We start from the raw sequence: 25460 nt of genomic DNA on the forward strand, positions 1-25460 counted from the left end.
CATTTACAGACCACCAGATATTTAAAAGGATTTATTAAGATTTATCGAAATATAATTTGAGGAGTAACAAATGGCATTTTGCAATTGCCATCTTATGTACAGAAAGTAGAACTTGTATTATCAAAACAAGACAAAACGTAACGTTTAAATCATTGATGGAAACCTTTGTGTATCCAGTCAGAAAGGTTACTAATCAGGTTAATTGTTCAGCAGCTGTTGAGAGTAGACCATCTCTTGGTAGTTGTATTTCTCTGCGATGGTCTGGATACTCTCAAAGGAACGGATTCTGTTCAGGACCTGCAAGATTTTAAGCACTGTCGACCTTTAAGAGAGAGAACCGGAAGTTCAGTGTTAGACGTTAGAATAGGCCTATCTCACAGCCCGCTTTTCACGCCCACTTCCGGTAAATAGTGGTGTCTTTAACATTAGCATTTACACGTTTCTTTCTCTGGATAATCTAAGTACATTTTCTAATGTAAACTAAAAATGTGACAGACCAATATTATTATGAAGCAAACAAGATGGTAAATCAGCTCGAACAGAGAACAAACGTTACCTTGAGAAAACTAAAGTTGTAGACTTCTTAAATTACCTCCGTTAACATGGAGCGTCTATGGAGTGACCTCACGCTATCACCACTAACCCCAAAAGGGGGCGTATTAAGGGGGGTGGGGAAATTCTGTGAGATAGGCTTATTAGGAAGACGAGTCTTTCATTCACTTGATGCAGTGTGTGGTATTTAAACCCATTTAGGCCTGACATCGAAATTTAAAAAAAAAAGTTTTCTAAATCATGACAATTTTCTGAAAGATTCGAGGCACATTTTAACGATTTTTCAAAAATAGCAGACCTGCAAGTTCATATCGCGCCACTTGGTGGCGCGCTATGAGCTTGTAGATCTGCTATTTTTCAATAGCTAAATTATAACAATGTTTAAAACACCAAAAGGGGTTCCCGCCCCAAAATGGGTTAATGGTTAATGTGGTTAAACGCTAACGTGACATGGATGCGTTCCAGGTCTCAATGGATTAAACCCATTTAGGCCTGACATCGAAATTTAAATAATGTTTTCTGAATCATGACAGTTTTCTGAAATACCTATGTTTCTATATCGGCTCAATATTTCATGTCAAGGACCCCAAAAATTATATGTAACAGGCCGCCGACCCCCATTTGAAAATATGTAGTTCCAGGGACCTCTGCCCCCAGAAGTAAAGATTTGAGTTAAAAACGTTGACTCTGTAATATATATATATTCAAAGATGTGATGTACATTTTCACGATTTTTCAAAAATAGCAGACCTACAAGCTCATAGCGCGCCACTCGGTGGCGCGCTATGAGCTTGTAGATCTGCTATTTTTCAATAGCTAAAGTAGAACATAATGTAGTGTGTGGTATACCTAATAACGGGCTCTTCAGGCGACAGATCTTTGCAGATGGAATCCACCGTCTGAAGCATTAAGTCACTGAGAGACCGGAGTTCAGGCAGACACTCGCTCAAATCTACAAACCAAGACTCTGGTAGACTGTCTGCTATCTGAGAGAGAGAGACACGAGAGAAAGAAAAGGATACTGTGTGTGAAGAGGCTGCGAACAATCTAGCGCAAATATCAAATCTACAAGCTCACAACGTTGTTGAACAGACATGTACACTAGGGCTGTGAATCTTTGAGTGTCCCACTATTCTTGGGGTCACGAATCGATTCAACTCGATTCTCAATCCAAAAACTTTTTTTTTTTTTTTTAATTCAAAAGCATTTTTTTCCAGATTCAAAACGATTCTCTATTCAAAATGATTCAATACATAGGATTTCATCACAATCTACTCCAGTCTTGAACTGAAGTGACTACAGTAACTTGAAAATGACTGAAGACATGATGTTTACTGTGATTAGGGTGAGCTTACATTTCATATCACAGACACCATGTAGTGAAAACTCCTGTAACTGTAACCAGAAAAATAATAATCGATTTTCGGAAATTATGAATCGATTTTGAATCCTTTATAACGGAATCGTGATAATAATTTGAATCGATTTTTTTTGACACCCCAACAGGCACGCGCGCACACGCACACACACAAAAGTTATGTACCTTGCCGAGCATGTGGACGGGGTTTGTCTGGCTCTGGTTCAGCAGAATGATCATCACGCGTGCATTCAGCAGTTTGTTCAGCATCAGGTCCTTCAGCACGCTCTCAGGGAGGATCTGGTCCCATAACCTCATGTTCCCCAGGAGCTACAAAATAATACACATACAATACACAATATTAAACGGTACACACATACCATAAACCATAATATTAATACACATGATGGTTCACCATAATACACACATCTATTATTACATTTGAGAGAATTCCGCAGCCACAATGCAAGTGTATAGAGCGTCGCAGTCCCGCCCCCTCGAGAGACCCGGAAAATAAATCCCTGTTCATTTTCCTCATAGACTTTTCAGAAAGTATTTATTTAAAGACGTTCACGCCGTGGACAAAGCTAACTCTTGTCGTGACAAATCATGACACTAAACACAATGTTTTGGGCCAAACAAAGAATTAGAAAGTAGAAAGAAACGGCAGGTTACAACACTTTTTGTTGTTTTTCTTCTTTGTAATTATTTGTTTGGTCCAAAATATTGTGTGTGTTGTCATGATTTGTCACGACTCGAGTTGGCTTCGTACGCCACTTAAAAGGTCTTTAAATAAATACTTTATGAAATGTCTATGGGAAAAATGCATTGGGATTCATTTCCTGGGCCTGGCGTCGTCATGAAAGGGGGCGGGACTGCGACGCTCTATTTGTGCCCAACAATGGAGCGCGCAACTTTTGTGCGCGGGTTCTCTGCGTTTTCAACCGAGCTCTGTGGATGCTCGACTACTGACCAATCACAGCGGGGGGGGGGCTTTCCATGAACTGCGGTGAGCACGGAACGCTCGCTCTCCCTGTGGTTTACCTACCTCTCTCTATCCTTTGCTCGATTACAGAGCGACCACACATTCACACAACCTGCCCAGCACGGACAAAACGCGGTCAGTAGGCCAAAGACAAACCGCTGTCTGCCTTCTTTCAAAATGTACGCTCTGTGTGTGTGTGTGTGTGTGTGTGTGTGTGTGTGTCTCTCTCTCTCGGACACATGATATTCACAGAGAAACAACTACGTGGACGAGACGTGAGTGCACCGCGGGCGTGCAAGCTTCTAGTAATACACATATACAGTACCACGTTGATGTGGTACTGTAGTCTCACGCTGCCAGAGATCTCTGCCGAATGAGATTAAAATAAATACAATAGGCTAAAAAGTGTCTGGAAACAATTAGAAAATGTGTTAACCCATTTAGGCCTGGGAACGATTCTACAAATGTCTTAAAAATCCTGACAGTTTTCTGAAAAACCCTATGTTTCTGTATCAGTGGTGCTCAATATGTCATGTCCAGGAACCCACATTTTTTTTATGTAAGAGGCCGCTGAACCCCATCTAAAAATATGTTGTTCCAGGGACCCCCCAGAAGCAAAGATTTGAGTTAAAAACGTTCGTTCTAAAAATATATCTATATTCCACATTTTCACGATTTTTCAAAAATAGCAGACCTACAAGCTCGTAGCGCGCCACTCGGTGGCGCGCTACGAGCTTGTAGATCTGCTATTTTTCAATAGCTAAATTATAACAAAATGTTTACACCAAAAGGGGTTCCCGCCCAAAATGGGTTAAATAACAGCTTCACAGAACCAGTGCATAGACTTAAAAAGGGACATATGGGATGGTATATGGTTGATTTTTCAAAGCAGTGGGCATAGGTTTGATAATGCTGGTTTTCTCCCGCTGATCCAAGCCCATTTATTGAATGTTAGAACTGTATCGGGGCGCCTGATGGAGGGGAAAGAAACTGGTTGGAAATAATAAACGTGTTCCTTCCACGCGCTACGTCCAACCAGGGAAACTGCCCCCCCCTGTCAGGTGTAAAGGAGCAACTTGGGACACTCAGGCATGAAGGAAGCATGAGTTCAAGTCCGTTGCTCTCCCCATGTCCCCCATATATGGGGACTAGGTTGGTGGAGTGTGTGTAGAGCCCAGGATCACATTAGATAATTGACACAGGGGTGAAAAATCGTGGGATAAAAAAAAAATATATATATAAAAAAATCACACCCGTGTGAAGTAAGTGGTGCAACTCCGTGTGGGGGTCCCGGGAGGGGGGGGGAGTTCCAGACCCACAGGAACGCACCCAGGGTGCCGGCCCGATTCCGGCGAGCCGCCCCGCGTCCGAAACGGTTGAGAAATGACAGAGTTACCGTGTGGGGGTCCCTCTACTGTACCCTCTACTGTACTGTACTGTACTGTCACTGTACTGTACTGGCACACCCAAAATCACCATATATACAGTTAATGTGCGTGTGTGTTTGTGTGTGTGTGTTAGGTTGCGCACAGGTGGTGAAAAAACCAACCTGTTTTCGTGCTCAGATGCACCCACCCACCCACCCACCCAGCCAGCCACACACATAGGCACTTAAGTTGCACCACTTTATAAAAAAATAACTGTATCTGTAGGCAGAGATCTCCAGGGACGTGCTAGAGAGGGTTAGAGAGGAAGGGGCTGGACATCACGTATCGGTAGGCACTGGGCAGAGATCTCCGATTGTCTGGCTGTGCATAGTATGACAGACCATTCCTGGGGTGATGTTACAGTGTTGAACCAATGTGGTACCACAAGCACTATGTCTGTCCTTTTTTATACTTTATGTCCACTCTTGTTTGAGTATGGACCTTATTTTGACATTTATTTACTTATACATTGTATGTTGATTTCCTTATGTATTATGGCATGACTTTGATATTATTCCCTGTATTGTTGCAATTGGTGACTTTCAATAATATACTAGGAATGTTCTACAGAAGTACTGCACCTTAAGGCACAGCTGCTATCTGATGAATGATTACTATATGCAATTTGATTGGTTGTCTAAACCTGTTGTGTATTTAATGAATGTCAGCCTATTCTCAAACTATGCCTGAAGAAGGCCGAAAGGCCCGAAACGTTGCTACGACTCTTATCAAAGTAAACCTCTTGAACCAGCAAGTGGCGGTGTGCGGGTCTCTCCTCCTTCTCTAAAACAGGGGTTCTCAACGTTTTTGGCCGGGGACCCCCGGAAATGCTTTGGCAATGTCTCGGGACCCCCGCCCCGCCCCCTCCCGACCCCCAATATAAATTGACTGCTACAATAACCTTAAACCATTTTGGGCGGGAACCCCTTTTGGTGTGTTAAGCATTGTTATAATTTAGCTATTTAAAAATAACAGATCTACAAGCTCGTAGCGCGCCACCGAGTGGCGCGCTACGAGCTTGTAGGTCTGCTATTTTTTTTAAATCGTGAAAAGAAAATCTTTTTTTTTTTGAAAATAATTTGGGGACCCCCTAAAATAATTTGGCGACCCCCCGAGGGGTCGCGACCCACGGGTTGAGAACCCCTGCTCTAAAACAGTGTTGAACAAACCTTCACAGCCGTCCACAGCTGCCGGTCTCTGAATCCACACTGAGGAGACGTGAGGTCCTCCAGAACTCTGCAATTATGACCAAAAAAAAACACACACATGAGTCACAAAGGAGCAAACACAGCGGAAGATGTTGGCCCATTTAGACCTGGGAACGATTCTACAAAATGTCTTCTAAATCCTGACAGTTTTCTGAAAAAACCCAGTCGTTCTCAAACATTTTCATGTCAAGGACCCCCCAAAAATATATGTAATTGGCCGGCGACCCCCCATCTGAAAATATGTTGTTCCAAGGACCCACCCAGAAGCAAAGATTTGAGTTAAAAACGTTCGGAAAGAATATATATTCAAAGATTTGCGCCACAATTTTTCAAAAATAGCAGTCCTACAAGTTCATCGGTGCCGCGCTATGAGCTTGTAGATATGCTATTTTTCAACAGCTAAAGTATATAATGCTTAAAACACCAAAAGGGGTTCTCGCCCAAAATGGGTTAAATACATGTAAAATATGTATGTAAAGATGAGAAGACGACACTACATTTGGAATTGAGGAAAATACAAAAGTAAAGATAGTTACTATTCAGGGAGGCATGAGCAGTGCTCCAAATTCAAAAAGGGTCACCGGTTCAACTCCCATTCTGCCTGTGTGTTATTATACTCCTGTTTGTTACAGTACGGATGTACAGTATGCATCCCATTCTGCCTGTGTGTTATTATGCGGCTGTTTGTTACAGTACGGATGAATTCATGGACTTACGGTTTGGGGAACAGTGGGATGAATATATCTTCATCAACACAACTTCTCAGTCTGCTGACGACAGCTTGAATAAACACCTGCATGACACACACACATACACAACGTCAACACACAAACACGTCGTCGTAAACACACACTGTAAACACACACTCCAGCGGCAGCTCAGGGGTAGAGTGGCCGGATGGTAACCGCAAAGGTTGCCAGTTCGAACCCTGTGGGCTCCCCCCAGAGTTAGTGTCGATGTGTCCTTGAGCAAGACTCTGAACCCCCTAATTGCTCCTGATGTGCAGGTTTGGTGCCTTGCATGGTTTCCGCTGCCATCGGTGTGTGAATGTGTGTGTGAATGTCTGAATGTAATGCACAATCTATGTAAAGCGCCTTGGATAAAGGCGCTATATAAATGCACCATTTAACACACTCTGTCAACAAACAAATTGTTAATACACACCGTGTAGTGCGCGCGCGCGCGCACGCGCGCGCGCACACGCACACGCACACACACACACACACACACACACACACACACACACACACACACACACACACACACACACACACACACACACACACACACACACACACACACACACAGTGTTCCAGGCAGACAGAGTACTGATGTTTGATAGACAGTATGGCAGACAGACAGTATGGCAGACAGACGGCATGGCAGACAGACAGACAGAATGGCAGACAGACAGTAGGGATGTGTAAATGTGTCAAAAATGAAAATAGATTAGCATAATTCAATATTAATCGATAATTCGATAAGCCCCACCCAAATTGTTTTTTTTAATGAACCCTACAAATAAAAAAAATCTTCCCCCCAAGGGTTACCTAAGTAAAAAAAAGTTTGGGAACACCTGATGTAGATGCTTAACAATAATTTTAACTCTTGAGAGTTAATAAGGGTCCATTTGGTTACTAACTCCATCTTTAAATGAGGACCACTGGTGGTCCCTGGACCAGTGTTGAGCCAATTGATCACCATAGCAACCCCAGCCTAGGCCTGATTAGGTAAATTCCCAACACCTGCTAAATCCTCCAAACATGTATCTTGATTGGAATCAATCTCCAGTCACACTCAATGACTCACACTCCTCATGCAGCTACACAGACACATTCCAGGCACACTTTGGTAGGCCTATAGCCCTGTCCTGTTTGGATGACAATATTGCCTTTCCAAAAGATTTTCATAAACAAAAAAAGATTTTATTTATTTTTTCGATTATCAATTTTCATAATCGATTTCGGGTCCTGTTAACGATAATCGATAAATCGGACCCATCCCTAACAGACAGTATGGCAGACAGACAGTATGGCAGACAGACAGGATGGCAGACAGACAGGATGGCAGACAGACATGTCTAACCTTGACTGGTTTGCTCTGCTCTCCCTGGAAGACGGCGAAGTCGTCCCTCAGACTGTGACAGACGTCGGACAGACAGACGGACTGACGGTGAGACAGAGGGTCCCACACCAACTCTACGTAGGCTTAGGAGGAAACAGGAGACAGAGAGGAGTCGTATTAAAAAAAAAATATGTTTGATCTCGGTCAGATCAAACATCTTAAATACTTCACCCATTTAGGCCCGACATTGAAAAAAAAAAATGACAGTTTTCTTGAAAAACCCATGTTTCTATGTCAGTGGTTCTCAAACGTTTTCATGTCAAGGACCCCCAAAAATATATGTAATTGGCCGCCGACCCCCATCTGAAAATATGTTGTTCCAGGGACCCCCCCAGAAGCACATATTTCAGTTTTGCGCCACATTTTCACGATCTTTCAAAAATAGCAGACCTACAAGCTCGTAGCGCGCCACTCGGTGGCGCGCTATGAGCTTGTAGATCTGCTATTTTTCAATAGCTAAAGTATAACATGATGCTAACACCAAAAGGGGTTCCCGCCCAAAATGGGTTAAATACCCAGATATGCTTTTTCGGACAGAAGTGATTGAACATTCATAGTAAAAAAAATATAAGAAAATAAAAGCAGTTGACAATACATGGCAAGTATTAATTGAGAAACAATATAAAAAAAAAAGGTACAACAAATGCAATTTAGCTATTTGATCCCTTCAGTGTAAGTGACGAGTGAAGAGTGAGTGAGTGAGCGAGCTACCTGTTATTTTGGGCAGCAGCGTCTTCTCTACAACATTAGTGAATGTTTGTGTGTCCGTGTGCTCCTGGTTGAGACAGAAGGACTCTACAGCTCCGTACCATGGCAATGCTTCAACGTCACCTACGCTGTCCTGAGAAACACAAACACGGATACAATGGGGCCTCTTGAAAAGAATAAATCATTAAAACATGAAGAGCTCCTGGATTTTGTGCCTCAGGTAAACCAAGGTTAATTAAATAAGGTTAGGAAGCGAATACCGTACGGTGGACTCCATGTTGCTCCATGGAAGGAAAGAAACATGGAAGGAAAAGAAAGAAGACATGGAAGAAAAGAAAGAAAAGAAAAGAAAAGAAAGAAACATGGAAGGAAAGAAACATGCGCAATTGAGACCAGGAAGTTGTACATGCCCAAATTTGGGCATGTCCACCGTCTTCGCTTCCTAACCTTATTTAACCTATTTTGACCTGAGATCAGATTCTAAAAATGTCTTCTACATCCTGAGTTTTCTGAAAAAGCTATGTTTCTATGTCAGTCGTTCTTCGATTTTTCAATAGCTAAAGCATAACATAATGCTAACACCAAAAGGGGTTCCCGCCCAAAATGGGATAATTGAAAAAGGCAATTCCAAATATAGGCAATCCCTTCCTGGCATGTTGCCAAAGAACATTTGAAGATGTAAATGTTTGTGCGTACTGTATGTGCGTGCGTGCGTGCGTACCGTCAGAGGGTTCCAGCTTAAGATCTGGTGCCTGATGTGTGGGTTCAGCAGCTTTGGGAGGCAGAGGGAGATGTACGCGTTCTGGTAGGAGTCTGGATGGAAGTCTCTCCACTCCTCGAAAGCTCTCAGGACCTTCTGGACGTCACTGAACTCCTCCTCCACGTCACCGAACAACGACTGAGCGCGCTGCAGGACGGCCACTGAGGCAGGAAAGAGATTTTAATCCATTTAGACCAGAGTTAAAAACATTCACTTTGAAAGAAAATATATATACAAAAATTTGCGCCACATTTTTACGATTTAAAAAAAATAGCAGACCTACAAGTTCATAGGGCGGCACTCGGTGCCGCGCTATGAGCTTGTAGATCTGCTATTTTATATAGCTAAATCTGCTATTTTAATAGCTAAAGTACAACATAATGCTTGAAACACCAAAAGGGGTTCCCGCCCAAAATGGGTTAAAAAAAAAGCATCACTACAATGGATCGATACATAAATGCCAATGGATGGATGAATATGCAGATACAGTACATCAATAGATGGATCAATAAGTGGATGGATAATGATACAGTTACAGTAAAGGATATTCAGACAAATGTACGTATGGAGATAAAATTACTAGGGCTGTGAATCTTTGGGTGTCCCACGATTCGATTCGATTCGATTCCGATTCTTGGGGTCACGATTCGCAATCCAAAAACGATTTTTTTTCCAGACTCAAAACGATTCTCTATTCAAAATGATTCTCGATTCAATACATAGGATTTCATCACAATCTACTCCAGCCAACTGAAGTGACTATACTACAGTAACTTGAAAATGACTGAAGGAAATGATGAATCGATTTTGAATCGTTCATAGCGGGAATCGCGATTCTAATTCGAATCACTAAAAATGACCCATCGTTGGTATGGTAATAATAACGGTGAGTTCACAAACCAACTCGGCTACAGAGCTTTTATTGTAATGTGGATGTATTGTAAACTATACATGTCAACTTTTACAGTTTTGTGTTTGAAGTTTTCAAATATTTATGTCTTCGCAAAATATAACCTCAAAAGTGCATATTTATTCAAACCCACAGTATGCTTTTAGAAGGGATACGGAAACATAATTCATGGGACAGTTTTGACAGCCCTATTGAATGTAAGATTCATGGTTTCATTTACAGATGCGTGGATTTGAGGAATGAACGGGAGATCGGTGGAGATGCAGATACATTGACGGAGAAAGAAACGAATACGAAGGATTTAGAGATAAACAAAGTGGACGGTGACCTCTCTCCCTCTGAAGCTCGTCCTCTTCTTCTGATGACGGCTGTGTGTCTTCGGGCGTGTCGACACACATCGCGTCCTCGGCGGCGTCCTCTCTGCAGCATTTAAACACGTCGTCATGCCAAAAGGACAACATTGATATCCCCTGGGTCACTAAAGTAATTTCTCTATGGAGAATAACATTGGGTTATCTTAGAATTGTTGTCTTAAAGGGGCATTCCACTCATTTTCAACATTTTACTATGTCATTAATATACCGTAGAGCTGTTGTGTGGAAATAATAAAAAAGTTCCCCCATTCTGTGTTTCCTAGAACTAGAGGTCTGAAAGAAATCATTAACATGGTGAAACACATCTTGATGACATCATCAAGATGTGTTTCACCATGTTAATGATTTTTTTCATAATTACAGTTCTAGGAAACACAGAATAGGGGGACTTTTTTATTATTTCCACACAACAGCTCTACGGTATATTAATGGCATAGTAAAATGTTGAAAATGGGTGGTTTTCCCCTTTAACCCATTTAGGCCTGACATCGACATTTAAAAAAGGTCTTCTAAATCCTGACAGTTGGTGGTTCTCAATATTTCATGTCAAGGACCACAAAAATGATATGTATTTGGCCACCGACCCCCATCTGGAAATATGTTGTTCCAGGGACCTCTCAGAAGCAAAGATTTGAGTTAAACACATTCGCTCTGAAATAATATGTATACATTCAAAGATTTGAGCCACATTTTCACGATTTTTCAAAAATAGCAGACCTACAAGCTCATAGCGCGCCACTCGGTGGCGTGCTATGAGCTTGTAGATCTGCTATTTTTCAATAGCTAAATTAATGTTTAAAACACCAAAAGAGGTTCCCGCCCAAAATGGGTTAACCCATTTAGACCTAAGTTCGATTCTACAAATGTCTTCAAAATCCTGACAGTTTTCTGAAAAGGACCCCAGAAATGTTATAGAAATTGGCCGCCGACTCCCCCCCCCCCCCATCTAAAAATATGTTGTTCCATGGACTCCCCAGAAGCAAGGTTGAGTTAAAAACGTTTGCTCTGAAAGAATATATATTTAAAGATTTGCACCACATTTTCAGGATTAAAAAAAAAATAGCAGACCTGGTTTAGTCACCTTTTAGGTGTCACCTTTTAGGTGACTAAACTGTAAATCTACAGTTGATTTAGTCGAACAAAATTACTGTTTTTACACTTACTGAAAATAGCCGATCTACAAGCCCACAATGCGTCGCAGCGCAACCAAGTGTAAAATACTGGATCTCTTGTCCCTTCCCTTCCTAAGACGAACATTTTTCGTCTTAGTTTTAGTCGACGAAATCAACACTGTCTCACTCACCTCTGACTGGGACCACCTCCACTCTGCTCAGCAGCGCCATCTACAGATGAGAGACAGTTTCACAGTGGCATCCACTCATAAAGGCCCTGACACACCAAACTGACCATGTCCATCCACTCATATATATATACATTTTTTAATAATTTTTATCCCACGATTTTGCAACCCATTTTTTTCACCCAGAAATGCCCTTTCGCCAACCCCGCCTCGGGTATGGGCACTGATGACGCGGAGGAGGAAACACGGTAATCAGATCCATTACTACCCATAATGTGAACTGGAAATTATCCTTTTTTACATACATACAATACTTCATAGAACATGTTGCATATTCTGTATACATCAAATACACATAATAACATGCATATTATAGGTCAAGCAGGGTGAAGCAATGTGCCTGTGGAACTACATGCATGTCACACGCACAAGTGGCGCACAAGTGGCAGCGGTGGCCGAACGGATTGCGGAGCGGTCTTGATACCGGAAGGTCGCCAGTTCGAATCAGCGGTCCGACACGTTAAAATTACCACCGCTGAAGTGCCCTTGAACAAGGCATTGAACCACTACGATGAAATGTTCTATGAGCAGGGCCTGGCTGGAAACAAGTTCTTGAGCTTAGCCCAGATACCCTGGGTAAATATAGTAATCATTTCATTTCACAACTCACAGGTGAGCTGCTGCAGGCGGCCAGCCTCCTCCCTGACGGTCTGCCGTCTGTTTGCCACCAGCGCCTCCATGTGGTCAGACAGGAGAGAATGCAGCTCCACCTCCAATGAGTTGATCTCCATCGCCTACAAAACACACAGCAACTCTTTCAGCTGATCGTCCTTTATACAGACCGTTAAATTAACATTAACTCTAAAAGACGGAAAAAGGGTTAACAATGTAAATCTAAGTTACCCCATTTTGGGCGGGAACCCCATTTGGTGTTTTAAACATCATGTTATAATTTAGCTATTGAAAAATAGCAGATCTACAAGCTCATAGCGTGCCACCGAGTGGCGCGCTACGAGCTTGTAGGTCTTCTATTTCTGAAAAATTGTGAAAATGTTGGCACAAACGTTTTTAACTCAAATCTTTGCTTCTGAGGGGGTCCCTGGAACAACATATTTTCAGTTGGGGGTCGGTGGCCAATTACATATAATTTGTGGGGGTCCTTGACAGGAAATATTGAGAACCACTGATAGAGAAACATGAGGTATTTCAGAAAACTGTCAGAATTTAGAAGACATTTTTTTTAATTTCGACGTCAGGCCTAAATGGGTTACGGTTCTACCTTCTCTTGGAGGCACTCCACCAGGTTCTGACTGTAGACGTTCATCTTCTTGAAGAACTTCAGCTGGGCCTCCGAGGACCCTTCCTCCAGCTTCTCTATAGAGATCCTAGAACTCTCTGCGTCTCCCGTCATCCTCCTCAGCTCTGCCTGACGTGCTCTGTGCACCTCCTTCAGAGACTCCAGTCTGGAGAAAAGACGAGATGAAACAGTAAAGAGAGGTTCCAGCGACATCATCATCATCGACACCCTGAAATGTAACAGCTCCTCCGAAAACGAATTTACTTCATCCTGCTAAATCGTCAAATACAATGTTTCTCAAGAAAACTTGAACGGACAGGTGGTGCAATAATAGGAAGAGAGGATGGACATTTCTACCATCTTGCACTGATTCAAGCTTTCAGTTTTGGTTTAACAGGGATAACTACATTCAAGAATATTTATGACCTTTGTGTCTTTTACAGAGCATCAGATTAGGCATTCTATTCAGAATCAGAGACCCAAATTCCCTAGTTTTCCCACGGAAAGACTCATGAACTCTTTAGTCTTTAGATCGAGTCTTTATTGACTTTCAATCCCAAGTAAAAAAACATCTGATTTCTATCATTCACTGCCTCAGTAATTCTTCAGTGAAGACTCACAATAAGACCCAATTATCAGGGTTATAATGGAAAATGAGAGAGAGGTGGGATGGAAGATTTCTCTCTTTTGCAATGAAGTTTTTGTCTTATGTCTATAAAACAAAATCACACTTGTGTGAAGTGAGGGGCGCCTGGTAATGTTTGTTCAAAGTGCTCTAAACAAACCTATAGCCATAGACGTGGCTGCCACAGGACGGAATTCCAAAAGCCAGACGTTGGAGGGGCTAGCCTCAAAGTGCTTTGAAGGTGTACTTAACATTGATGTTAAATGCGTTTTAACCCATTCTGGGCGGGAACCCCCTTTTGGTGTTTATAGCATTATGTTATACTTTAGCTATTGAAAATAGCAGATCTACAAGCTCATAGTGCAGCACCGAGTGCCGCGCTATGAACTTGTAGATCTGCCATTTTTGAAAAATCGTGAAAATGCGGCACAAATCTTTGAATATATATTCACATCTTTGCTTCTGGGGGGGTTCCCTGGAACTACATATTTTCAGATGGGGGTCGGTGGATATCATTTTTGGGGTCCTTGACATGAAATATTGAGCACCTACTGATACAGAAACATGAGGTATTTCATAAAACTGTCAGGATTTAGAAGACATACGTCCTCAGGTCTAAATGGGTTAAAGATGTCGCATGTATTAAAATACCGTTTGTTTTGACAGCCATTAAAGACGCTAAACATACTGACTTTGCATTGATTCTCCTCATCACCGTGGAGATGGAGACGGGAGGCAGAGTCTCCGGGAGGTGGACGGCCGTCGATCTGGTCTTCCGTCTCTGCCTGCCCGTCCAACTGCTGTCACTGCCGGACGGACTCTGAGAGGAGACGAGAGGCAGGGTTAGAAACAGAACTTTGTATTTATTTATGTCTTCGTTGTTGAGCCATATATACGATTCTTCACCTGTTCTCCTGGCCTTCTTTTGACTCCTTTCCCAATCTGCATCTCCTCCCAGACGTCCTGATCCTCTCTCTCCGAGGAGTCACGGCCACTGTCGTCGCTTCCTTCTGAAACACACACTCGTTACGTAAAGAAAATGTATGCGCTCCTCTAACTCTTGATATCCGTTAAACTTATATATTTTTTTAACCCATTTAGGCCTCATACTCCTATTTTACCGCTGTTTCGGCGGAAATGATTTCGGCTCGTCAGAAATTTTCCGTAGCACCGAAGAGCCGACTTTAGGACGGTACCCGCCCACCCGAACCTCAAATGACGTCAAATTGTAGGCTCTACGACTTTTATTCAGCTCTAAAATAGGAGTATGAATCGGCCCTTAGTTGTGCACAATATTTCATGTCAAGGACCCCAAAAATGATATGTAATTGGCCTCCGACCCCCATCTGAAAATATGTTGTTCCAGGGACCCCCACCCCCCGCCAGAAGCAAAGATTTAAAAAGTTAAAAATATATATATATTCCAAATTTGTGCCACATTTTCATGATTTTTCAAAAATAGCAGACCTACAAGCTCGTAGCGCGCCACTCGGTGGCGCGCTATGAGCTTGTAGATCTGCTATTTTTCAATAGCTAAATTATAACATAATGTTTAAAACACCAAAAGGGGTTCCCGCCCCAAAATGGGTTAACATCCTCTCTTACCTAGTTTCTCAGTAATTCTCTCCCTGATGCTTTTCGTCCGCGGAGCAAACTCTATCCTGCGCTCATGATCGTCTTTCTCACTGTCGTCAACTTCTTCATCTTCTTCATCTTCATCCTCCCTGCTGTGGACGTCTGAGCTGCTAGCAGGGGAGTTCTGCTCCTTCATGCCCAGGGGGAGGAACTCTTTCTGGGCTCGAGCGTTTCTACGGATCCTCTTGGCTGCCTGGATGTCTTTGATATCAGGGATTACTGTAGGTGCTGTAACTGCACACGCACACGCACACACACACACACACACACACGATAGATTTTTTGTTTTTACTTAAATGCATTTATTAGTATTAACCCATTTAGACCTGAGGCCGATTCTAAAAAATGGCGTCTAAATCCTAAAACTGTTTCCTGAAAAAGCTATGTTTCTATGTCAGTCGTTCTTTGATTTTTCAAAAATAGCAGACCTACAAGCTCATAGCGCGGCACTCGGTGGCGCGCTATGAGCTTGTAGATCTGCTATTTTTCAATCGCTAAAGCATAACATAATGCTAACACCAAAAGGGGTTCCCGCCCAGAATGAAGTCTGTCCTGAAGTTGCTGAACACAGACTTTTGCAGCACGCAAACAAACAACCACGCACCTTGTTCAGGAACAGAGGTGTCAGAGAGGGAAGAGGCAGAGCTATAGGGAGTTGCTGGACCATCATCATCATCATCCTCATCATCCTCCTCCTCCTCATGGATTGGGCATGGTGAATCCAGTCTGGAGGAAACAGATTTGGAACCATCTCCACCTGCAGATGTCCAGGGAGCACAGGAGATGTTGGAGGTGTGTGTGTGTGTGTGTGTGTTGTATACTTAATACATATAATTTGCGCACGTGTGTGTGTTTGAGATAGTATACATACGCATTAAGGAAAATACACAAGCAGTTGTCGGTTTTGTCTGTGAGTCAAGTGTGCTCTTTTGTTTTAAAATCAATTAAAAAAAAGAAAATCACAAAAAATAAATACAAAATAAATACTATAACTATTAATTAATGTGTGTGCAATGTGCATATATAATTACAATAATGTAAGCTGTAATGGTGATGAGTCGTGTTGGTCTTGTCAGTTGTTATCTTGTGGATAACCAAAATTGTACCAATTACACTGGTGGAACGAAATGGAATTGGGAATAAAATAAAGTGAATTTAAAATAATCCATAAAAGAGTGTGTGTGTGTGTGTGTGTGTGTGTGTGTGTGTGTGTGTGTGTGTGTGTGTGTGTGTGTGTGTGTTACCAATGGCAGTGCTGTGGGATTTTCTTTTGATTTTTTTGAACACAACAGCTTTATCAGATGACTTCCTCAGCTGAAATTCTGGTCCCTCGGCAACTGTATTAAAAAAAACATACAAAAAAAGCAAAAACCATATAGCCTTATCATCAGTGATTGATTCATTGTGACTCTTACTACTGTACTGTGTCACAATCATTTTTGTCACTAATCACATGGCAGCAATCCATCTCTATAACTGTTATTAGTATTAGTAGATATTTTAGAATATAGTTTGTTTGCAGATTGTCCAAGACAACTGTCTTGGACTGTTTAAAACTCAGCATTAACCCAGCATCAGCCATAATCATATGATATATATATATATATATATATATATATATATATATATATATATATATATATATATATATATATATCTCAACAAAATGTAAGCATAAATTCAAATATGGCCATAATAATCGTCTCTTCAAAAAGACAAACCTTCTTTATCCTCGGAGAAACTCAGCACGGCGTTCCCTTTCTTTTTCTGTCCGTCTTTCTTTCCACTTTGCTCCGTTGAAAGCGTCATGGGTTCTTCATCTCTCTTCTCACCGTCCTCTGGGTCGCTGCTGTCCGGTCTAACAGGCGCCTCTTCCCGCTTGGAGCTGCATGCGATGCCGCGGCCTGGAGGTCTGGAGGAGGAAGGGAGATGGACCTGCTGCTGGCTGCCTCCTGCGTCTCCCGCATCTCCTCTCTTCTTCTCCTCGTCTTCATCGCTGCTGGATTCTCCTTTTCTTTGGCGAAAGTTTCTCCTGGTTTTCTTCTTGAACATGATGTTCACCCACCCACACTGCTGCCAATAATCCCAAACGTGTAGGTTCTGTTGTTGTCAATGTTGTGGTCGTTCTTCTTCTGAAGCAATAAGAAACGTAATACGGCAGGCATTTAGGCAAGGATTTTTTTTTTACGTCTGTCGCAAACTAATCACAACAACGCATTGTGGGATTTGGAGTTTTGGTTTTATCTGCTGTTGGAAAAGTGCATTATGGCTAATGAGACATTTGCGATTGTGATTTTATTGATCATAATTGATCACAATGAACAGAAATAACTAATCATGGCACAAAGGATACATTTTACTTGTGAAGTAGCTAGTCGTGTTTATATCACTTTTAGAACCAATAAGTGGGTCCTTTTGATGTGGACAGGACAAATATTCTGCATGATACAATATAAGAATTTTAAATACTATTAAAGGCTGAAGGTCAGGACGTCGGTGTGTGAAGACATAGGCCTATTGATCCATAATCTAATATTGACCTCTATCTATAATGAACATAATGAAGATATATAATTGAGGAATTATTATTATTATTATTATTATTATTATTATTATTATTATTATTATTATTATTATTATTCAATATGAAAACCAGCTGTTGTATTTCTATTCTATTTTCTAAGTACAAATTTCAAGTTTATACAATTCATCATCATCTCTCTCTCTCTCTCTCTCTCTCTCTCTCTCTCTCTCTCTCTCTCTCTCTCTCTCTCTCTCTCTCTCCCCTCCCTCTCTCTCTCTCTCCTCCCACTCAGAGTGCGGTCAGATGTTAACAGCGCCCATAGCTCAATACTTGTCAGCCATGTTGTTTGTGTGGTAGTAGAAGTGTCAGCAACAGGTCTATTTGGAGGAACACAGCTTAACATTTCGCCGCATGAAGTCTCGTAGGTTTTATGACGGATCGTCTTCATTCAGTACCGGAGGAGTGGATTACAACTTCGGCAGCGGAAAAAAGCTCCAGAAAGTCCACCTTTTTGACCGCAGCGGAAAGAGGTATGCACCCGAAACTGCTTATCTAAGCACCAATGAAACTTTGATGTTATGAATGTTGCTTGATGTTAAACACAATTGTTTGGGAGATTTAAAAAAACAAACAAGCGGGCAGAAGTTTATTGTATAGTTTCAGTGTGTGTTAAAACCTTAAAGTGGAAGCCAATAAGTCTGTCTTTGAAGGAAGGTTGATGATGCCTCACCCCTTTGATACCTCACAAGAACTTGATGGTACTTAGTTCAGCCGAATATTTACACAAAATACAACTGTTGCCTTATACTGTACAATAGCTAGCCTATGACTGTATAGTTTATAAGTTTACAGATTGTTGGGATGTTTCCTAAATTCCTTTCTCCCCAAACTAGTTGAACTGGTTGGTTGCAAGTGGGTGACAGGTGATTATCTATCATCAGTTTATCGAGAGGTGTGTGTGTGTGTGTGTGTGTGTGTGTGTGTGGCGCGCGCGTGCGACACTGTTATGTAAATGTGTGAAATGTTTCTCAGACTGTCCCAGGTGGCTGGTTCCACACGATTATCTACAGTCTGTGATGCTACTGTATGTGTCTGACCTCCAGACAGACCGTCACTGTAGATATGAACTGTTTATAGATGAAGTAAGTATTAGTATAAGAGTGTGAATGACTGTATGAATGAAGTTCAACAGGTGACGTGCACACTAGTTTAATGGTTCTTAAAGGGTCATACCAGTGGTCCTCCAGCTGTGTAGCCTCATTCACTATGAGCACACTTTTGAGGGGCGCTAGCCCCTCCTACATACAGGTTCAATGTTTGTTTTGTAAACGTCATTGACAATGAAGGGACACAATTACGTCATAATGAGCCTCATTACGTCATATTGTCTCTTTTATTGTTAATGGCGTTTAATGTTTGTGTTGGCACCGTTTTGTTTTACATCACCATTACATTAGCGCCCCTCACTTCAAACGGGTGTCATTTTTCAGTACATAATGACAAACCTGCATAGATTTGGGGTGCATGTGTTTGGTATTTTTTCCTTCTTTTTTTTTAAGAGTAACCAAATACTTTTGATGGCTTTTCTCCCCCTCTATGTAGTCATTTTGCCAATAAATGAATCGTCCTCACAAATGCATTTGCTTCTATGCTGCCACTGCTGTTTGGCTCACCTCACCTGTCGGTGAGGAGCCCCCACCGGGAGGACATGGTGCTTCCCTCCATCCATTCAACAGTCTCCGGTGACAGCTGTGCTGCCCCAGTCCATAGGAGTGGTGTGACAAAGCCCTCTCTGCTTCCGGGCTTCCCTCCCCCGAATGTGGCCAATCCATACATTGGGTTCATATAGCGCTCTGCCTTGCAGCTTTAAGGACCAGGGTTCCCCACTTCCCACGGTCATGAAATCCCAGTGGAAATATGCTCACAATTTGACATTAGAAAAAACCTTTTTCCAGTCCTTACTCCAACGTAAGTCGTTATTCGCCAAATGGGCAGCATGATTGCAGCCCCGATGTGTACCGGTATGTGACAGAAATAACAGATCTACAAGCTCAAAATGTGCTGCAGCGTGATCCTAGGATAGGTGGTGTAGAAAAACATTTGGCACAATTTAGAATAGTTATAGCATATATGCTATGCTTTTTTTTTTGCTACTAAGTAAGTAGCCTTGCCGAGCCATGGGGCCCTTAGGGCAGGAGCATATCTCCTGTTTCTGTAGCGTGAGGCTTGATGTACAAGTACACCCCCTGGACATGATTTTTACAGTCTTTGGTATGGCCGGGGATTGAACCCCGACCTCCCAGTCTCAGGGCGGACACTCTAAACCACAAGGCCACTGAGCTGGTACAGTAGGAGTAAGAGACTCCATTATTGCGCTGAATGATTGTGTTATAGGCCTGGAAATTGGGCCTAAATGGGGTTAAAGTTTTGGAAATTGAAGTGAAGCTTCCGGTGGCACTGGCGGCGCATTGACGCATCACATGCTCGTAGCAAATATTGAGACACAATGTTGATGCCGTTGACACTGACTGACAGTGTGACGTCTTGGCATGCATCGTTGGCTACTCCCCTTCAGTCAACGCATGTGTGACTTCTAGGCCTGTCACAATAATAATTGCATAATCGACTAAAACCAGCATTACTAGCCCATTTTGGGCGGGAACCCTTTTTGGTGTTAGCATTATGTTATGCTTTAGCTATTGGAAAAATAGCAGATCTACAAGCTTGTAGGTCTGCTATTTTTGAAAAATCGAAGAACCACTGACATAGAAACATAGCTTTTTCAGAAAACTGTCAGGATGTAGAATCTGATCTCGGGTCAAAATGGGCTAGATGTGGTTCCTGAGGACCTGGCCTATAGTGGACTTATAGCAGCAAGCAGCCAGTCATCATACTTGCTGTTTTAGAGCGAGTCTTTTCGTTGGTCTTTTGAAGCTAAGATATGTGACACATGAGAGTGTGTTGTTCCTGGTACTGTAAACTGTATCCCATTCCCCTCCTCCCTGAAGACAATAAGAGGGCGCGACAGCAGCACAGACCTGCCCTGCCTTGTAGAGCAGGGGTTCTCAACCCGTGGGTCGCGACCCCTCGGGGGGTCGCCAAATTATTTTAGGGGGTCCCCAAATTATTTTCAAAATTTTTTTATTTTCACGATTTTTCAAAAATAGCAGACCTACAAGCTCGTAGCGCGCCACTCGGTGGCGCGCTATGAGCTTGTAGATCTGCTATTTTTCAATAGCTAAATTATAACAATGCTTAAAACACCAAAAGGGGTTCCCGCCCAAAATGGTTTAAGGTTATTGTAGCAGTCAATTTATATTGGGGGTCGGGAGGGGGCGGGGCGGGGGTCCCAAGACATTGCCAAAGCATTTCCGGGGGTCCCCGGCCAAAAACGTTGAGAACCCCTGTTGTAGAGAAACACAGCCATGTTAAAATCAAATTTAGCAATTTATCAAAGTCAGCGCTGTGTGTTTCTTTAAGGCTGACGTTGGTTTTATGGTTGCAGTAGAAAAGAAGTCGCTCTATTCTTAAGGCTGACGTTGGTTTATAGTTGCTCTATTCTTAACGACTGAAGCTGATTTATGAACGGCAGACACGGTGATGCCTGAATGTCCTCGGCGATGATCCAGTACCTTGTTTTTCCAACTCCTTGCAACTGCCATTGGCCAATGGTTTCATGCAACTATTCACACAACGTTTGGTTGCAACTCAGGAGTTGCATGACAAATCATTGACGCGGTTCTGGTCCTTATTAGACATGCTGTTGTGAAATGTGATTTCAACAACACGACACTGTAAAATTCCGAGTGTTGATTTTTATTCTGAGGGTCAATTTGGTTACATTTGTACACCCTCGGTGAGCAATCGCAGGCTACGAGTCGGGGGACACGCGTCGACACATTGCTGGCCTGACCTGGAATCTTACCTGGGACAACCAGGGTCTCTAACCACTCTGCTATCTATGGCAGAAACCCATTCTGTATCTGTAGGGAACCTCTTTTGTATTTTAAGCATTGTGTTATACTTTAGCTATTGAAAGATAGCAGATTTACAAGCTCATAGCGCGCTACAAGCTTGTAGGTCTGCTATTTTTTCAATATATATATTCTTTCAGCGCAAACATTTTCAACTCAAATCTTTGCTTCTTGGGGGGGGGGGGGGGGTTGACATTAAAGGACCTATAACATAACATTCAACTTTATTTTGTGTTTTTGGGGCTCCCATATGTGTTTTCTATCTCCACAAATAACCAATTTTGAACAATCAGGCTTTCATATCATATGGGTGCTTTAATGGAAATTGCTCTCAGGAACAGCTCAACTGATTTTGTCCTCATGGTGATGTCATCAGTATCACCCTACTTTGTATAATTCCTCCTCTTCTTCAGTCTTCAGTTCCAAATTTGCATTTCCACTTTGTTTACAATGTCCACCATTGTTGATTTTTCAAGCTGGCATGGAATGGAAACAAACCTGATTTTTATCTAGCATCAGTATTATAATGACTCGAGTATTAAATAATCTGCATATCAGCACCCCCACCACCTCAGGACATTGTGGTACTGCAGCTAAAACTGCTTTCAAAGTCCAGAAAGAAATGACAAGGACTGGTTATATCAGAGTGGTGATTGAGGCTCAAACCATTAGAAATAACTTTGAGGGACATAGACAATATGATATTACATTAAAAGCAGTTTTAAAATGCATGTTATTTGCGCTTTAACACTCAGTCAGTTTTTATACTGTGCAGAGAGTGATTGACAGACCCGGAAGTTTAGAAGTCGGGGGGGGGGGGGGAGATGATGAAAGGAAGATGAAAGGAGAGAGGGAGGGGATTGTCCCAGGAGGGTAAAGCCCAACACACACCGTCCGTGAATGCCGCGCGTCAAAACAGCCGCCTCCGTTATTTTCAATGAACCTATCCCACACCGGCGGCGTCAGACGTGCGCGCTGGTGCGCGTTCACTTCACGCCTCGCCTGACGCTCCGATACATCGCTGTTCTATTTTCCAGGCGTTGCCGCGCGCTAGCGCGCCGTGTCCTGTGGGTGTTGCTGTGCGGCTATGACGCGCGGCAATACTGTGCCACGTCGCTGCGCACCCGCTTCACAGACGGTGTGTGTTGGGCTTAAAGGAGAGAGGGAGGGGGTTGTCCCTTGAGGAGGGTAAAGGAGAGAGGGAGAGCAACAGATGGCAGGCAATAGATGAAAAGCCCTTCCTCCTGTCCTGGGATGTTGATCAATACTTCACTATATTCTTTTGAAAGTGTACACCTCTGTCTCTTTGCATTTGTTACTGCTTATATTAGATCTATATTAACAGATAACCAGTACCCTAGTATAGAGGGTATGTGTGTGACATCATCATCAAACCAGGAAGTTATGCGGGAATGCCCACTGAGTGTCAAAAAACTACTTTCTAGTTTCTGGCCTTCACAGCCCTGGCATACATCCAAACAGAAAAGTCCAATATGATTGCATTAAACGACGTTAAACTCACTTTGCCCCTCGATTTGCCACTCACTTTGCCAATCACTTTATGCATGCGCATATCTATTAGCCCATTTTGGGCGGGAACCCCTTTTGGTGTTAGCATTATGTTATGCTTTAGCTATTGAAAAATAGCAGATCTACAAGCTCATAGCGCGCCACTCGGTGGCGCGCTACGAGCTTGTAGGTCTGACATAGAAACGACTGACATAGAAACATAGCTTTTTCAGAAAACTGTCATTTCCAAACAGACATTTTTAGAATCTGATCTCAGGTCAAAATGGGTTAGTATATAAAACTTGTACCAGCCAACCGGTATATCAAATCAAACGTACAGTATTTACATGGCACATTTCATGCATTTTAAAATGCAATAACTTTCACTGTGAAAATGATTGAATTTGTACTCTTATCTGTGGGACACTAGTCCCACACTCCGACCTGGCTCACTGAGTCATGTCTCACATCAAAGCCAAAAAGCCCACCGTCCGTCACGTCCTGCTTCCTGTCACCAGACCCGGCGACCAGGAAATGTTTGTGTCCGTGGGTTACTGGGCTTGGAGATGGTGAGCACGATTAACTGGAATTTCTCTCCTACTCTGAAGTCTCTCTCTTGTGTGATTGTGTATTTGTAACTCGGTGATGTCATTGAGTGGAAATGTGAATATGATGTTTGTTGTTATTACAACTAGTCATAAATGGACACCTGCTTGTTTAACCACTTTCAACCTGAGCAACCCTATTATGGGCATGTCATTATATAAGAGAAAATGTTCACACACACACAAAAAAGCAAATAGATATGCTTGCTCCCAAGTAATGTGTCACATTGCATTATGAGCTTGTAGATTGGTTTTAGCTGGTTTTAGCCGACTTGGGGACCCAACGCAGCTCCCCCAAGGAAAACAAATAAATGAACGGAGCTGAACGTGAATCCCCCCCACCGCCCACCCCTTTTTTTCCCTCACTGTATATGTTTCTTTTCCCTGTTTACCTCCTTTATGATGAATTCCTGTTCTGTCCTTTGTCTATATAGAAGTGTCTATTTGTACGTCTCTAAATGTTTTTGATGAATTGAACATTGTGGACCCTATTGGAAACAAGTGTAATGCTTAATTGGGTCATCCACTCACAGTTAACAGCCTTTGTATTGAGTTTGTGCTTGAAATGTACTGTAATTCTGCAAACTGTTAATACATTTTTCAATCAATCAATCAATCAATCCGGAATCGGAAGTATGTATGTATAGGGCTTAAGTGCCAACTTACTTTATCCATCTGTATTTTCTTCATTAACTCATGTCATGGTCATTTTTGAGTAAGAGTTGAATTATGAACATTCATGTGCAAACAAGCCTTTGTTTGTGTACATGTAAAAAGTTAGCAAAGCAGGCGTGAAGTCTGTGTCCGAGCTGTCCTCTACCTACACTGTAATAATAATAATAAGGGTTGTTTAGAGGCAGTGAGGTCATGAAATGGTCAGAGAGATGAAGGTATATGCGCGTACGTGCAGTTGTGACGTGCACACACACACGCACTGTGTGTGTGTGTGTAGTGTGTGTGTGGGGAAGGTATTGGAACATTTCCCAGTGACAAAGGAGCATGGGACACAAAAGATTTGGGACGTGGCCAGAGAGCTTCTGACCAAAGAGAACAGAAACTCTGTTCAGACACAATTTCTCTCTTTCACTCTCTCTCTTTCTCCTCTATCTTTTTACTTCTCCTTCCTATCCTGTCATCCTCTCAGTCTTTCTCAATCTCTCTCTCTCTCCCTCTCTCTCTCCATTTCCCATCTTTGTCTCATACAGAAACAACAACTGCCACATTGACATTCATTCTCTTAATTCCCCCCTGTTGCATTCTCTCTTACACAAACAATCTCTCTCTCTCCCAGTCAAACAACCCTGCTCAATATTATGAACTGCATTATTAATCGACCATGTGTGTCTTTGTGTGTGTTTACAGATGACTGTGTGCCGTGTCTGAGGACGGGACCGTCTCTTTGCCACGTGCAAACATGAACGGTAAGAGAACGAACACTCTACTGTACGTGTGTGTGATTTTGTTCATCGCCTCTGCAAACATCCATTTAGTACACAATGCATGCAAAGTAAGTTAGCGCCTGTTTGCTTTTCTCTGATTGGATGCCCAACTGAGATCTACTACACGCCGGCAAAAGGCAAGTGTTG

The 25460-nt window shown here is 42.4% G+C and overlaps 2 protein-coding genes across 7 annotated transcripts in view; one reads left to right on the plus strand and one right to left on the minus strand.

The window, feature by feature from the left end:
* Positions 1-18: 18 nt before the first annotated feature.
* Positions 19-17443, minus strand: gcfc2 (GC-rich sequence DNA-binding factor 2). Of its 4 annotated transcripts, none has more exons than XM_079496924.1 (18): positions 16984-17443; positions 16507-16599; positions 15867-16019; positions 15233-15490; positions 14534-14637; positions 14320-14447; positions 12985-13168; positions 12376-12499; positions 11709-11748; positions 10360-10523; positions 9083-9282; positions 8365-8494; positions 7615-7736; positions 6246-6322; positions 5491-5557; positions 2096-2239; positions 1402-1538; positions 19-322 (listed from the first exon to the last, which is right to left on the minus strand). In XM_079496924.1, exons 1-18 carry the CDS (start codon positions 17312-17314, stop codon positions 199-201), a joined length of 2580 nt encoding a protein of 859 aa, XP_079353050.1. In that variant the 5' UTR covers positions 17315-17443; the 3' UTR covers positions 19-198. The 4 variants fall into 4 exon arrangements, with proteins under 4 accessions (XP_079353050.1, XP_079353049.1, XP_079353048.1 ...); XM_079496923.1 differs by having other exon boundaries at positions 14534-14634; positions 15233-15496; XM_079496922.1 differs by having other exon boundaries at positions 15233-15496.
* Positions 17444-18136: 693 nt separating this feature from the next.
* itsn2b (intersectin 2b) overlaps positions 18137-25460 on the plus strand; it is an 86380-nt gene continuing 79056 nt past the window's right edge. For all 3 annotated transcript variants that reach the window (XR_013789713.1, XM_079497933.1, XM_079497934.1), the window contains exons 1-2: positions 18137-18316; positions 25237-25295. Coding sequence is in view for 2 of the 3 variants with exons in the window: in XM_079497933.1 (XP_079354059.1) it covers positions 25289-25295 (7 nt within the window). In the remaining variant the exon portion in view is untranslated. The remainder of the gene's footprint in view (positions 18317-25236; positions 25296-25460) is intronic.

This window comes from Electrona antarctica, assembly GCF_951216825.1.
Source record: "Electrona antarctica genome assembly, chromosome: 3".
NCBI lineage: Eukaryota > Metazoa > Chordata > Actinopteri > Myctophiformes > Myctophidae > Electrona > Electrona antarctica.

What these genes read in the sequence shown, in the direction of transcription:
- gcfc2 (XM_079496922.1), bottom strand. Translation starts at nt 17,314, where the DNA reads ATGTTCAAGAAGAAAACCAGGAGAAACTTTCGCCAAAGAAAAGGAGAA. An exon ending in GCTGCTGCCCAAAATAACAG is followed by an intron (nt 7,737 to 8,364) that starts GTAGCTCGCTCA and finishes TTTCCTCCTAAG; the next exon opens with CCTACGTAGAGTTGGTGTGG. An exon ending in CCTGAAGAGCCCGTTATTAG is followed by an intron (nt 323 to 1,401) that starts GTATACCACACA and finishes TCTCTCTTAAAG; the next exon opens with GTCGACAGTGCTTAAAATCT.